The sequence below is a fragment of the Alosa alosa genome, chromosome 12 (genome assembly GCF_017589495.1).
Source record: "Alosa alosa isolate M-15738 ecotype Scorff River chromosome 12, AALO_Geno_1.1, whole genome shotgun sequence".
NCBI lineage: Eukaryota > Metazoa > Chordata > Actinopteri > Clupeiformes > Clupeidae > Alosa > Alosa alosa.
The window spans coordinates 34,909,762-34,924,770 of NC_063200.1; the positions used below are offsets into that span (position 1 = coordinate 34,909,762).

At 38.9% G+C, this 15,009-nt stretch overlaps 1 protein-coding gene across 1 annotated transcript in view; it reads left to right on the top strand.

Annotated features, from left to right (window-relative positions):
* Positions 1–15,009, top strand: part of aggf1 (angiogenic factor with G patch and FHA domains 1) — a 123,358-nt gene that overhangs the window by 20,348 nt on the left and 88,001 nt on the right. Inside the window, exons 3-8 of the mRNA XM_048258804.1 lie at positions 2,324–2,423; positions 4,104–4,273; positions 6,153–6,284; positions 8,799–8,984; positions 9,904–10,333; positions 10,986–11,097. Coding sequence (XP_048114761.1) covers positions 2,324–2,423; positions 4,104–4,273; positions 6,153–6,284; positions 8,799–8,984; positions 9,904–10,333; positions 10,986–11,097 — 1,130 coding nt within the window. The remainder of the gene's footprint in view (positions 1–2,323; positions 2,424–4,103; positions 4,274–6,152; positions 6,285–8,798; positions 8,985–9,903; positions 10,334–10,985; positions 11,098–15,009) is intronic.

Genomic DNA, 15,009 nt, shown 5'->3' on the forward strand with positions numbered 1-15,009 from the left:
TAAAGCAGCCATAATGAAATGAAGGTGTCATTGTTTGGATACTTCACACACACATGCTTTTTAATTTCACAGACTACAACTACCAAGCTGGAATCAAAGCACATCGATTCCCCTCTCACACCCTGCACGCACTTAAAACAAAATAAACAGGCGTCTCAGTCTCAAGCATGTATAGGCAAAACTGTATCAGACCGGTGTAACGTTGGTAAATCGTCCATAGCACAGAATGATTTTTGTAGCACGTGCAACAAATGACAGTCGAAAGATACAATTACAGTGCTGCTATCAATTTGCTTGGTATAACCGCATTTATAGTTTTCTACAAATGCAATCAATCAAATGGGCCTCCATCACTCAACCAACGCTAACGGTAACATTACCTAGGTCCTTATTGATATTATAAGATTAACGTACCTGCAGTAAAAACCAAGCATGTCCGATAAACATCCTCAGATTTATTTAGGCTTCAAGAAGAAATGGGAATTACATTTCATTTGAACATCGTCCTATCCTTATTAGACGTTCTCTGCGGTAAACTTCAGTCCTTGTAGGAAGCGTCCATTCTTCATCCTCGGTGCCACGGATCAGGTAGTTATTTAGGAAAAACTGCTTTTTTTGCGGTTCGGAGGGCCCCCGGGGAAGAAACGAAATTTTTCCGTAAAAGTCTAGTGGGGCTACATACCCACCAAATTTCATGTGCCCCGGTGGTTCGGTGTCCCGGGTATTGTTGACCAAAATTTCAGGAAGTAGATGACTGGGGGGGGGGGACTTTGACAATCCCTATATGACCTCTTCGCTAGCGGCGGTCATAATAAACAACAGATCTTATCGAATATGAAGATATAAAGCATGCCCCACAATAAGCCATTCCCAAGCAAATGTCTACATTGTCTCTAACTTTGGACTGAAATTCTAATGTAATAGCACCCCAAAATAATAAACGTCCTTTCAATATCAAAGAATCAAAAGTTGGGCATAGCATGCAGAGATCAACTGTGCTTGTGGCTATATGACATCTGCTTATTTCAATGACATGGCAACTGCATCTTTGTTTCATTCACGTAACAGCGGGATAATTATTCACACAACTTACTCACCTAACATCTGTACAACATCTTAGCAAACACTGTTACTGCTTCATAACCCATTCCATGCCGTTAACCCTGAGAACTTCAGCGGCACGCCGCTGAGGCACCCTTGGGAAATTACTAACTTTAACAGACTTAACCTCGTTGTAGAGGTGCCACAGGTGTCTATCGAAAGGTTACAGGGATCACACTAAGCTGGTTTTCTGATCTGTGAAGTAAAAACAATGTTATTCTCATTTTAAAAACATAAAAACCGCGACCAGAATGTGTCAAAGATGTTAGGAAAATATAATAGCGGGGGAAAAACTCACAAAACATTGTTTTATCATTATTTTTTGACCATCAAAACCACCAGGAAGTAAACTGAAACGACCATGGGACGTTTGTATGGAAGTCATTTTCTGTCCATGTTCTGACCTAGATTAACTAGGTCAGCAACAGCGCCATCTATCAATAGACCGCAATCCACCCATTGACTTGCATTATAGAAAGTATTATCAACATGACTTTGAGGAAGGATATCTCTCTGACTGATAGTTGAGGTAAATATGTCAATGGTATTTATTTCAGAATAAGTGTGTGTATGATTTCAATTAGTAAAAAAGAAGTTTAGTCTATGGGTATGTGTTTTGCCCAATCATTTATTTAAAAAAAAAAAAAAATAACATATTTTGATTTTTTTTTTTTTTTTCTCATGTTTGTGTATAGTTGGTTAAGAATGACAATTCTTTAATCATATTGATTAGGGTGTGCTGAGAAAAAAGGATAGTATCAGTATTGCACTTTCCTGAGGGGTCTGCCGAGAGACCTGCCCCAATGGGCATAATTAAATTGGACCATTAAACCACACAATGATCCAAAACATACAGCCAAACAAGGCAAGAAATGGTTAACTGAGAATAATATCAACATTTTATATTTTTTCATAAAAATGTTAAAAAATATGAAAACGCTTCTTTTTTTAATTCCATGTTTCGCCCACATTGTCTTACAAACTTTTGGCATGTGACAGTGTAATTTTCAGTCAGAATAAACATATTGATAAAGAGAAAATCTGCATTAAATCATTATTTGCCAGGGGTATGAATAATATGATTGTCATTTGCTATTTACAAACATACCTGGTCTTCCTCATGTGTGATACTTTAAAGTTTGTTCAGCGTAATTGTCACAATTGATGTACAATCATTCTCTAGTTTGATGTGTCTGTGTTTCAATGTGATTTTATCCTTCAGGTTAACAAGTTAAGTGCTGAACTTTATGCACAACAGAAGCAAAAGAAAAAACTAACAGATGCAGAGACGCAGACAGAGCATCACACTTGGACAGAAATAGGTTTGTCTGATACTGCCTCATTGGGCTCTAATATTCATGAAAGTGCATGAAAGAAATCTAATTTAATTATAGATTGTATACTTTTTGCATGCAGTGTTCTAGATTTTACTTTACTATTATGACAATTAAGCAAAAACATAAGTGGGAGTGACACACCATGATCGAGGAAACTATTGGAACGGATAGAGGGATAGCTGTAGAGGATATATATACCTGTAAATCCTGAGCACTCCGGTAGGGTGCACAGTTTCCACAGTATATGCCTCTTTGTGATAGAAAGTAAGCCATCTCTAGACAGATTTTGTTTTGCTACAGGAATATATAGGAATACTAGGGCTGGGCAATATACCGAATATACAGTACTCAATATATCGCAGTTTGCTGTACGTGAGATCCATTAAAGTGTTATATCGCAAATATCGAGTATTTCAGTCATCATTTTTTAAAGCGGCAACACAACACTTACTTTGCCGTTTCCACATCTCTCTTAACCTCTCCCCCTCCCTCTAAGTAACAACGTGAACAACGCACATCACACACTCACCAACCAATCCTGAACAATCTATTCAGATGAGGGTGTGACATCTAGGTTTAGACGAGAAGTTCTGATTTGGTTACACGAAACGAAAAACGAAATACAAGAGATCTTCAAATTAAAGTTACAACGATATCCGTGCTATGTCTATGTGCACGTCTGACTGTTTTGAAACAACAGTGCACACATCTCACTCTCCACACATGCCTTTCTCGTGCTAAATGTTCATCTATGCTTCCCTCCAGATTGATTTTTAAATTAAATGTATGAGATCTGCGCATTGAGGCAGATTAGTCTATGAGTGCATCTGACTGTCTCAAAACAAAAACGCAACCATGTCTTATTTATCAACCAACAACCGAACGACTAAGTAAGGAAGCACGCACCACACCGTACCTTACCTTTCTTTTACTGTCTATGTATGTAAGCCATCATCATTCATATGGAGACATATTAGTGGCAGATTAAAACAAGTTAAATTTATTTGGAAAGTTGGATAGGCAGATGGGCAAGGAAAGAAGAAGAGAATGATAAAGCCAAATAACAGGCCATGAGTAATGCTCTGCAAATAGGCTAAAATAAATCAATTGATGTACCCTATTTACTGTAGTTGTGTTGAACATTTTTCATGCACACTTTCCCTATGAGAAACTTAGTAGGCTACTGGCAAGAATTCAAAACTACACCCTGCTTTACCCCTGCTTTTACATGCAAATTTAAAATAGAAACCACCTGTGAATAACCAAGAATGTTTTAATGTGGATATAATTTGCAGGGATTGGACTGGTATGATTTATCCTAGCCTACTGCATCATACTGGCATGATTTAAAACATCACAGGGTTAAAATGTGAGAATTCATCCTTTCGTCCTTTTGAGAAAATTTGAAAATATCGAGATATATATTGTATATCGTGAAATAGACAAACAATATCGTGATATTATTGTTTAGCCATATCGCCCAGCCCTAAGGAGTACCATTGTTTAACTTCGCAGTTGAACTTTGTGAAATACATCCCAACTGGACAAAACAGGATGTTTAAGCCTGTTAGGTCTGTCAATTAGTGACCCCCATGACACTTTCTTTTCAACTCAGCCATATTTACATAAATTGCTTGTGCATTTGCCATCTCTTTATATTCCTAGATCACAACAAGTATGACTTTGGAGGTTACCATTATTCTGAGACAGAAACGGAAGTTTTAGAAGATGCTGCTGCAGAGAATTCCAGTACTGTTTACCACAAAAACATGAGCTTGTGCCATGGCAGTAAAGAAAGTGGGAACATAGATTCCAATAATTCTCTTCAGCCACAGGTAAATAAGTCCAAAAAGCTTTTCACTTTACATGTTCTAGAACAGGGGTGGGCAAACTGCGGCCCGCGGGCCGGATCCGGCCCGCCAAGCACTTTCATCCGGCCCGCCGAGCATTTCATTTGGTTATCAGGCTGCTCGCTATTTTTTTCCTGCGATAGAGACGACGTTGGTTAGCTTTACTGCAAACTGCTTTTCACTCTCCTTAGAGAACGTTTACAATGTCAATGTAAAAACATCATGTTAAATAGAGACAACATCATGTTAAACTAAGTGAACTCTTAGTTATCTCCTTTGCAGCAGATCTAACGTGAACATTATGCGATCCATTTAATTGGGAACGCGGGGGGGTTGTTGTGCGGCCCGCCGGCCAATTTTCAAAACCCAATGTGGTCCTTGAGCCAAAAAGTTTGCCCACCCCTGTTCTAAAACAATGTTTCATACACTGCCACAGCCACTGAAATTTTGAAATGCTAACTCCTTACCTTTTAGGTGTTTGGGGGCTGCCAACTGGGATGTAATGATACACTCAACTCACAATTTGGTACAATTTTAAGTTCACAATCCAAATTTCTCATTTTTTTAACGGAATAAGCTGCAACCAAATTATGACTCCACAACATTCCATTAAACATAAACTGGGAGGAACACAAGACCTGAACTTGTCACCTTGTCCCAATGAATGCATATTCCAATTAATGCATATTCTGCCTTATCTAACTGATATTTATATAAGTAATTGAAGATTATGAAAAAAACACTATTGCTAGTTTGAAGGCAGAAGCAGATTGACCTCCCCTGTAGCGTTGCTGCCAGCATGTTTTAATCCACTTATGTCTGCGATAAGGCATCTCGTCTTAATTTCAGTCACAAATACATTGAGGGAATCAATGTATGAAAAGTTATCGTGATAAAACTGGTGTGAAGGAGTAAGATATGTGTCTGTTGCCTGAGCCGCTAGCCCTGCAATAGTTTATGTGTATCAATGCGTAGCTCCACGATAGTTTTTTAGTTTTTTAATCATAGCATACACATGGCAGCCTTATTTAAACGCAGCTTGCAGGCCGCAGAAAAATTGAAACTGGCCAGAGTACTAGCCAATCAGGCCAGGGGATGAATTTTACCGTCATGGATGATGTGGCACAATTAACTGATTTAAATGCATAATGAACTGGCGGAAATGGGAAGATATTGCATTAAATATCAGCTATTACTGGATATATCACTGTTAGCTGGCCTGCACTGCGGTCTTCTGATGAGCGTCTGTTGTGTCGACCAGCCATAAACGCTAGGTCAAATTCCAGACTCTTTTCCTCAGTGGTTCCTTGTTGGGGGAATGAGTTGCCCAGTGCTCTCCGTTCCTGTGATAGTTTTGGGTCTTTCAAGAGAGGTCTAAAGGCATATCTGTTCAACATGCACTTAGTTGATTAAGCGTTTCTTTGTTATGGTTTGTATATTATAGTATTTTTTTTCCATTAGGCTATTGAATTGACATTGTTGTTTATTATTGCCATTCTCCTTAATGTAGTCTTACCAACTTTTTAAATTGTTTACTGTTAAATTTAACTATTGTATTGTCGTTATTTGTATGTTGCTTTGGACAAAAGTGTCTGCTAATTATCATAACCATAACCGTAACGGTGGGTAATCCTTAGATTGAATTTTTGATCAATTGAATGTTATTACAGAGTTGAATGTTATTGCTCAGTGATTTTAACAATAGTGCATACTTTCTGCATGTGTTAAATTGTAATATTTTCCTTTGTTGACCCTGAATGAACATGTAACATACATATGTATATAACATGCCTATAAATGGATTACTTTACAGATATGTTTGTGTTGACAAGATAAAAAGGGTGTACTGTTTATGTGTGTGCAGACAGGTAATAGTGGATCTATTGCTGATATGCTGCGTGCCACTGCTGAAGAGGCCCTATCTCATACAGGATTTGTTTTTGATGAGAACTCTGGAATGTACTATGATCACAGCACTGGCTTTTTCTATGATTCGGTAAGTCTTAAACTAAGAAATGCTTGGACATTATTTAAAATAAAAATGTGTCCATAGACTCCTGAATCCATAAACACATGATATGGATTATGGTGAAAAATGAAAGCAATAATGGCTGATTCAGATGTAGTCCTACTTTTTGATAGATTGACTCCGTTGATACATGAAAGCCAATCAGTCAAAATGTCTATTACCGGTTAATGATTAAAAAGTTGGTTATGACCATCCCTCGTATGCAATATACAGTAGGCTGTATCTATACAGATATCTTTAAAATCATGCCCCCAGAATTTAGCACTGGCTGCAGCAACTCATGCTAGGTAGCACTGATTTCCCTTTTCCCCTTTTTTTCCTGTACTGATAGTACTCTGTGACGTCGGGAAACGGAGATCTATGGGAAAAATTGCCAGAGATTTCCTTTAAGGTCATCTGTATTGTCGGATCTAGTGTCTTTCATTTTCCTCTTGACAATACCCCATAGATTCTCAATGGAGTCCAGGTCAGGCGAGTTGTTTATCTAATCAAGCATAGTAATACCATAGTCAGCAAACCAGTTACTAGCAGTTTTGTCATTGTGGCCAGGTGCCAAATCCGGTTGGAAAAGGAAATCAGCATTTCCATAAAGCTTGTCAGGCACAATTTAGCCAGTCATTTTCTATGCCAACAACAAAGCTACCATGCTAGTTGCGCGTGTAAATCCTAACACCCCTAACCTTAAGAACGCTTCTTACCGCTGAGTTGGAAGCCTGGGCTTATAGCTCAGTGGTTAGAGCGTTCGACTCCCATGCCGGTGTGTGTTGAGGTGGCGGGTTCAAGGGCTGCTAACGGTGGGACGGACCGACCTCGGTTACACTAGGATATTCAAGTATTTTGATCCAGTGCCTGAGAGTACTTGGTCTTCTTAACCTTGGTCTCAGATAACGCTTGCTGGTGAAATGTTTGATCACATACTTATTAGACTCTTTACAATGCTAGTAGAACGCTCCACTGACTTGAATGGGATTTCCCATCATTCTACGGTAAGACCTATAATATAATTATATAAACATGTAATCACCGCTGTCAATGGCAACGAGTTTTGTGCTTCTTATTCACGTCTTACAAGTCACTCCGCAAGTAGTTTGGTTACTTCTTGCAATGGAACTTCATTCAAAACTGAAAGCAGACGGTTGATCGGTGTAATATGCGGGATAATGTATAGACAGAGTCATATCGTGTGGAGTTTATTTTTTCGTTTTGGCAAGTAGCCGTGTAAAAAGCAGGATAATGTAATGTAAAATCTTCATTGTTAAACACTACACTTAAATTATGTACCGGTATTTGAATGTCACTGAATTGTACTTCTACTTCCTTGTCTTTGTTTTTTAACCTGCTTTTCCTTGTCCATCTTTCCCCACCACTCATCCAAGCTTAGCCCATCCAGAACATTAACAACCATGTCTTTTTATAAAAGTTTACAAGTTTGTAACGGTTGTGTATCAATTCACCCTTCGCTAAGCCACACCCGAAAACCGCCACAGGCCAATCGTGGCTTAGCAACCCGTCACTAGGCACGGGAGGTCTGACAAGCTTTTCGAGTTTTGCCATGTTAACCTGTGGAGACTGAAGGCCTGTGGGTCATGAAGGGCACTTATTTGGATGTGTGGTGCCCTAACCCGTGTAAAGACACAGTGAAATAACATGTTGCACTATAGAAACATGATATAATTGGGAACACATATTGTTCTAACTATAAAAAATGGCATATTGCATGACATTTCCATAACCGTGAGATACACGCTTCACGATAACGGCAAGAAGTTGTTAACAGACGTTCACCAAGATGTATAGCCCATCAGCAATCTATTTAAAATAACACCTATTTGAAGTACATTCATGATATGTTGTCAAATATTGAAGTTGTGGGAAGTACATAGCTTAAATGGTATGTTTCTTTCGTCCCCCATGCCTGTTCCATTCATTCTAGCCAGGAGAGTCGAATGAAACAAAATGCACATTCGACTTCTGCTAAAATAACTCATGAACGGTTTTGTTCAGAGATGAAATTCCAACTGTATTTGACAGAGGGCAGATGTAGGTTGCTAGTGACAAAATATTAGCTTTCAGTGTGGTAGATGTCTTTGGAAATTACACTTCATTGAAAAGTCCCGGTTCTCCCCCTATGTAATAGACGTGCAGGGTGCTAAAGCTTGTCAGGCATAGCAACAGTAACTAAGGAGGGTGGGACTTAGCGAAGGGTGAATTTGTGGCGCAGTTATTCTGAATGTTGGTCACAGGTGAATGGTTGCAGTGTTTTATAATGGCATAGAACACAGCCAATCACAATCAAGGACTGGTATTATCCATTTTAGAATGACTGTTTTATTTAACACAACCACACAAATAGTTACTTGTTTGTGTAGATTAAAACTATATAAATGTGAATGATGAATGTGAAAATGATGAATATCTTGAGAGAGCCTGACAGTTTTATTTTTTTGGTCATATTAGAATTTGTTTGATGTCCCTGCTTAGGTAAATCAGCTCTACTATGATGCCAACACAGGGATATACTACTACTATGATGCAGACAGTGGAAAATATCAGTTCCATTCAAGGATACAAGTTCCCAGCACACAAGGTTTGGCTCAGGACCACGAGACTGTGGACGAGAAAAACAGTCAAAAGAACACTATTGGTGCTCTTGAACACAAAGATGGGGTAATTCCATGCTTATCGAATCATTTTGATATGAAAAATCTGAGATTTGGTAATAGTTTTATTTTAAATGATTAATGGAGACTGATAGCACGTAGAAACTGGTAGACCTGGAGCTCCAAAAGCCGACCACAATCTTTTTGGTCTTGAGGGTGTTCAGCTGTCTGTGGTTTGACCTGCACTATATCACATAAGCACACTTCTCATCATCCCTTAATAGAGCCCACAATTACATGTTCATCTGAAAGTTTATTTATGTGACATGAATCAGAGTTGTATTTAAGTCCTAAGGGTAAATGGTGAACAATACGGGAAAGCACAGTCCCATGTGGTGTGCTTAAGCAATAAGCCCCGAGAGGCCATAGGTTATACTGATTTTAGAACAGCTAAGGGCCGTTGTTAAGGGCAGCTAAGGCATGATGCGCTAGCGGAGTGCCTAAAACCCCCTTAGCTATTCTAAAATCAGTGTAATCTACAGATTCAAGGGGCTTACTACATACAGTATAGCTGGCAAGATTTCATAAAATAAAGGCACAGCAATGAGATTTATTCATAAATAATCATTCTTCCACCAAGAAATCTATTTCCTCCATCTGAATGGTTGCCAAGCAATGTTGTGACGCATCTACATTAACTTTTGTATCAAGTTATGGTAGCACAGTAATATGGAACAAAATGCGGTCAAGGTGTATGTTTATACTGGATTTTACAACGGCATCGTACACGATTCAGCCAATCATAATCACGGACCGTTTTAGAATAATACTTCTGACTCTGTCTGTCTCCATGAGCTTTCCAGGACACCAGGTGTGAGCCCACCCTATTCTCTAACAGAAATGTACTATTATTTCCTGTATATTACGCCATTCAGAGTGAATAGAGCTTTCTACCACTTTTTTACTGTGATGTTGTCTACTTTCAGGACAGGGTAGGAGAAAGACTGATGAGTGGTTATCATGAGTTTGACGCATCGGATGTAGTGTGCCAGAAGAGGAAGAAAAGTGTGAGCAAATGCAGACAATCATGCAGCACAAAACATGTGCAAAAAAAGAAGACATCCAAAAAAAGCCTCCACCTCTCTGTAAAGAAGAAGAAGACCAAAAAGAAGAGGATAGAGGGTGACACACATTCAGAAGGTACAAGGAGGAAGCATAAGAAGACTCAGAAGGTGAAAAAGATTCACAGGAATCAGTGCATCTTATTACAGCACCATGAAGATAAACAGAGCAGTACAAGAGATCCCAGCACAGATAGTGAACTTGAGGAAGGAGAAATTATGGGGTCGGGGGGTGATGAGTCAAATTCCTCTACCTCCTTCTCTTTGACCCCTAGTAGTCCCAACACCGAGGAAGGTGAGTTACCCTACAACTGTGTTTAGTTTTTAATTTGTTAATTTTGCATGCATTTTTTTAAATTAAGGCATTAAGATCAATTCCAAAATAGGATTTTTTTTTATTCTTCTGTTTAGTCAACTTAAGCATGTGTATGCTAAGGGTATGTAAACTTCTGGTTTCAACTGTACATATGCCGTTGTCCCTGTCAGATGCCCTGGGATTTGAACAGAAATATTTTACAGACCTTGGTTTTGGGACTCATTGTTATATATAGACAAGCTTTGAACAAAATTTGAGACGGTGCAGCAACAACCTTGACATGGAATGACCCTTATGTCATACGGAAAACAGCAGCAGCACAAGTTAACCGTCTAGCCTAGCGGCTAACTAGACACAAACAATCGCAACAGAACTCAAACAGAATTTCCCCCCTCCATATCACAACCCAAAAAGGATTGATCGAGCCGTCCCTACTTCAAAGTGATTAGTAATAATTGGTGTGTATATATTTGCTTCCCTTCAGGATTGGAATTTACTCATTGTTTTCAGTGTAAGAGTAAATCATCATGTTCTGTTTGTGGAGAATGCTGTACACTACCTATGAATTGGTTTTTATTACTGCTACTCATGAACAAGATGTACAAAATTGGTTGTTACTTTGTGTGTGCAGTGGCTCCTGAGGCTTGGCCCCCCTGTGTACGTGTCACAGTGGTCCGTTCTCCTGCATTACAAATCGGAAGTCTTTTCATCCTCACAGCAGATGCTGCTGCTACTATTGGCAGGTGAGGAAATTAGAAAATTTAGATTGTTTCCTGTGTGTTGGTTATGTTTGTGTGTGTATGCACAGTGGCAGCACATGAAGGCATAGCAGGTTCTTAAGGTAGAGACTATGCTATGACGTTTTAGGGGAAACTGTGTAATTAAGTGGTATTATTATTCCAAGCGGATACCCAAAATACTGCTATATAAAACTTATAAAAGTTGCATGGGCATCTTCTATGCCAGTTTCCTCAGTCATGCTGGCTGCAGCTAGGTATTACTCCTCGAAACAGATTTTTACCTCAACGAGAAATATTGTCACATTGTAATGTCGCGAGATCTTGTTAAATTCTCCACAACAAATGCACATAAAGATATTGAGGATAAAATAAGGTGCGATTGCCTAACTTGTTTTCAATTAGGAATAAAATAGTATGTGGGGTAGCTAGTAGGAACACAAAATTCAATGTGTGAAGAGCATAGTTTAAAATAATTTTGTGTAGAAAGTGTCGATGATGTATTACCATACCAATGCACTTACTTAGATAAATTGTATACTTATGTTTTTTTATTTCCTTTCATTCCTCATTGTTTCTGAGGTAAAACAATGATTTTAACTCTTAATTTGTTGTACAAAATTGGCACTATGTTCTCTAAATGGCCATACATTGAGGTAGGATTTTCATGTACCTACTAGCTATCTATTAAAATGAATGGCTCTCAGGTGGAGAGGGTAGAGAGTTTCAGATATCTTGGTGTCCATATTACTAAATCCTAGATTCCTCAACTGAAAAACTTAGATATCCTCCACCCTTACAGTCCATCATGGTCCCTGTGGTCTTCTGACAAGGATCGGCTTGCCATACCCCGCACCAGACTCCAGACCTTTGGGGACAGAGCCTTCTGTGCTGCTGCCCCCAGTCTATGGAACAGTCTACCCCTCCACATAATAATATAATAATAATAATAATAATAATAAGCTTTATTTGTATAGCACCTTTCATACACACAATGTAGCTCAAAGTGCTTTACATTTGAAGCATGTAACACAATAATAGTCAGTCAGTCATTATCAATCACTTTTCTTCATTGCTGGGGCTGTTTATGATCCACTCAGCAACATATCAAAAATATAGAAAATGACGCCATAAGACTGGCAGCCTTAACCCTCTTACCCCCACAAAGCACGCATATGGCAACTGTGGCAAGGAAAACTCCCATATTCCAGGAAGAAACCTTGAGCAGAACCTGACTTAATAGGGGAGCCCATCTGCTTCTGGCTGGCTGCCCTCCAATAGTAGCAGATGTAGAATAATCTGAAAAAGTAGTCTACAGGATAAGATGAGTTAACTAAAAGCTTTCCTGTACAGGTATGTTTTCAGATCTTTTTAAAAATATTTACTGAACTTCGCCTGCTTGATGTACAGAGGCAGGGTGTTCCATAGTTTGGGGGCATAATGGATAAAAGCAGCTTCTCCACTTTGTTTGTGGAGCACTTTGGATAATGATTAAAAGATTAGAATTGGATGATCTAAGTTTCCTTTGTGGTTGATAAGATATTAAAAGCTCAGAGATATATGAAGGTGCTATACCATTCAGAGCTTTGTAAGTATTTAACATAACCTTAAAATCAATTCTATAGGAAATAGGGAGCCAGTGCAGTTCAGCCAACACAGGGGTGATGTGTTCTCTCTTCTTAGTCTTAGTTAAAAGTCTAGCCGCAGAGTTCTGTATGAGTGCCAATTTCTTTAGATGTTTTTTGGGAAGACCAGTGAAAAGTGCATTGCAGTAGTCTAACCTGCTAGTGATAAAGGCCTGAATTAGTTTTTCTGCATCTTGTTGAGTTAAAAAGGGCCGCACTTTGGCAATGTTTCTCAAGTGGAAATAGGCTGTCTGAGTAACTTTACTGATATGGGGCTTAAAACTTAACTCTGCATCTAAGATGACACAGAGGCTTGTTACTTTTGGTTTGACCTGGTGCGCCAAGAATAATATCTCGCTTTAGTTTTGGTCCAACCAGAAGTACCTCTGTTTTGTCATCATTTAGTTTCAAAAAATTTTTGCTCATCCACTGATTAATGGAGGTTAGGCATGCAGTGAGGGAGCAAAGGCCATCTGGGTTAGTTGGCTCCACAGAAATATACAATTGGGTATCATCTGCGTAGCTGTGGAAGTTTACATTATGCTGACTTATGACGTTTCCCAATGGAAGCATATATAGAGAAAATAGCAGGGGACCAAGGCAGCTCCCCTGGGCCACAACAATACATACACACTGCTCCCTCCCTAGGCATGTTCAAAAAACACCCCTCCCTTTTGTTTGTTAACTCGTTGCTAGAAATTGCACACCGCCTACTAACAATGGCCCAGTTTCCACATACTTAATGGCCGAAAGCGAATGATCGGGTGGTGTGGCAGAGTCTAGATGTTGACGTGAGCCAACTATTGGAGCTGGCATTGAGAGGGAGCAAACTTAACTTCATTGGGGACATCATCTTCGATGTATGCAGAGAGAGGTTTGGCGAGGTCAGTAGGAGAAAGCCCACATCCCCGGGCAAGGGAAGAAGAGAGAGAGAGATTGAACAGCTCATCAAAGCAAGGCGCCAGCTCCGTCAGAACTGGAGGAAGGCTGTACCCCAGTAGAAGAAAGGCTTGAAGGAGCTGTGAGATGAGCTCAGACAAAACCTTGCCAGGCTGTGGAGGGTGGAGAGGATCAGAAGGAGGAGGAAGAGAAGAGAGAAAGAGAGAACCAACTTCTTCAGAGATCCCTTCAAGTATGCCCGACAGTTGTTGGACGAGAAGAGAAGCAAGGAGGAGCTGGAGCAATACATCAAGAGCCAGTACAGTGACTGACTTTGCCTTGGAGTTCTTCCATGTCCCGGGTTGTGTAATATATAATATATCTGTATTATTTTATATCCTGATATAAAAAGAGAGAATACTGAATGTCCGATATTAATGACAGCACACGTTATGCAGGTTAGCCTATAGCCTAGGCCTACTGATTCTATTACAACTTACAACTAGAATAGTTGGCTAGCTTATCATAGTCTACTGATTGGACTGTTCAGTTTCTCCATGTATGTTTAAGTTTCAAAGTACACTGCAAAAAGTGATATCTTACCAAGGGTTATAATCTTATATTAAGATAAAAAATCTAGTTAGTATTGTTTTTAGTATAAATATACTTACTTTGAGCTTTCTTGTAAGATTATTAAAATAAGTCGAAATCTTCTTAAATTAAGACATAAAAAACAAGCGAATTTATCTGCCAATGGAATAAGAAAATTTACCTTAATTTAAGATGAGATTTAAGATATAAGACAAATTGTCTTAAATCTTACATTTTAAGATATATTTTCTTAATCCATTAATCCAGATAAATTTGCTTGTTTTTTATGTCTGAAAATAAGTCAAAATGTTCTTAAATCAAATAATCTTACAAGAAAGCTTAAAGTAAGTATCCTTATACTAAAAACAATATCAACTAGATGTTTTATCTTAATATAAGATTATAACACTTAGTAAGATATCGCTTTTTGCAGTGTAATACTTGTTCTCCTTGGGACAGGCCCTTTTGGGAAACATTGGTATTGAAATGATCAGTCAACTTGAATGCAAGAGTTAAAACAAATTTGTGCCGCATGCTAATGATACTAAGCAGATTTAATAGTTATTTAGCTAGTCGTCTTCTATGCGTCCTTGCTTTCACAATTGTGAAAGTTTTATTTGGTTTGTGTTGGCCGAGTCGCGCGTGTCCATTGAGTAAGAGAGGGATAGGGAGGGAGGGAGGGACGGTGAGAGAGAGCGGGGCAAGGGGGTTTACTTCTATACTGTTTGGTAAAGTTGAACACATAGTCTACAATGAAAGCAACGAGTGGTATGCAATTATTATTTATTTATTTTTGGACAACGTAGGCTACCGGTAAGTAAAG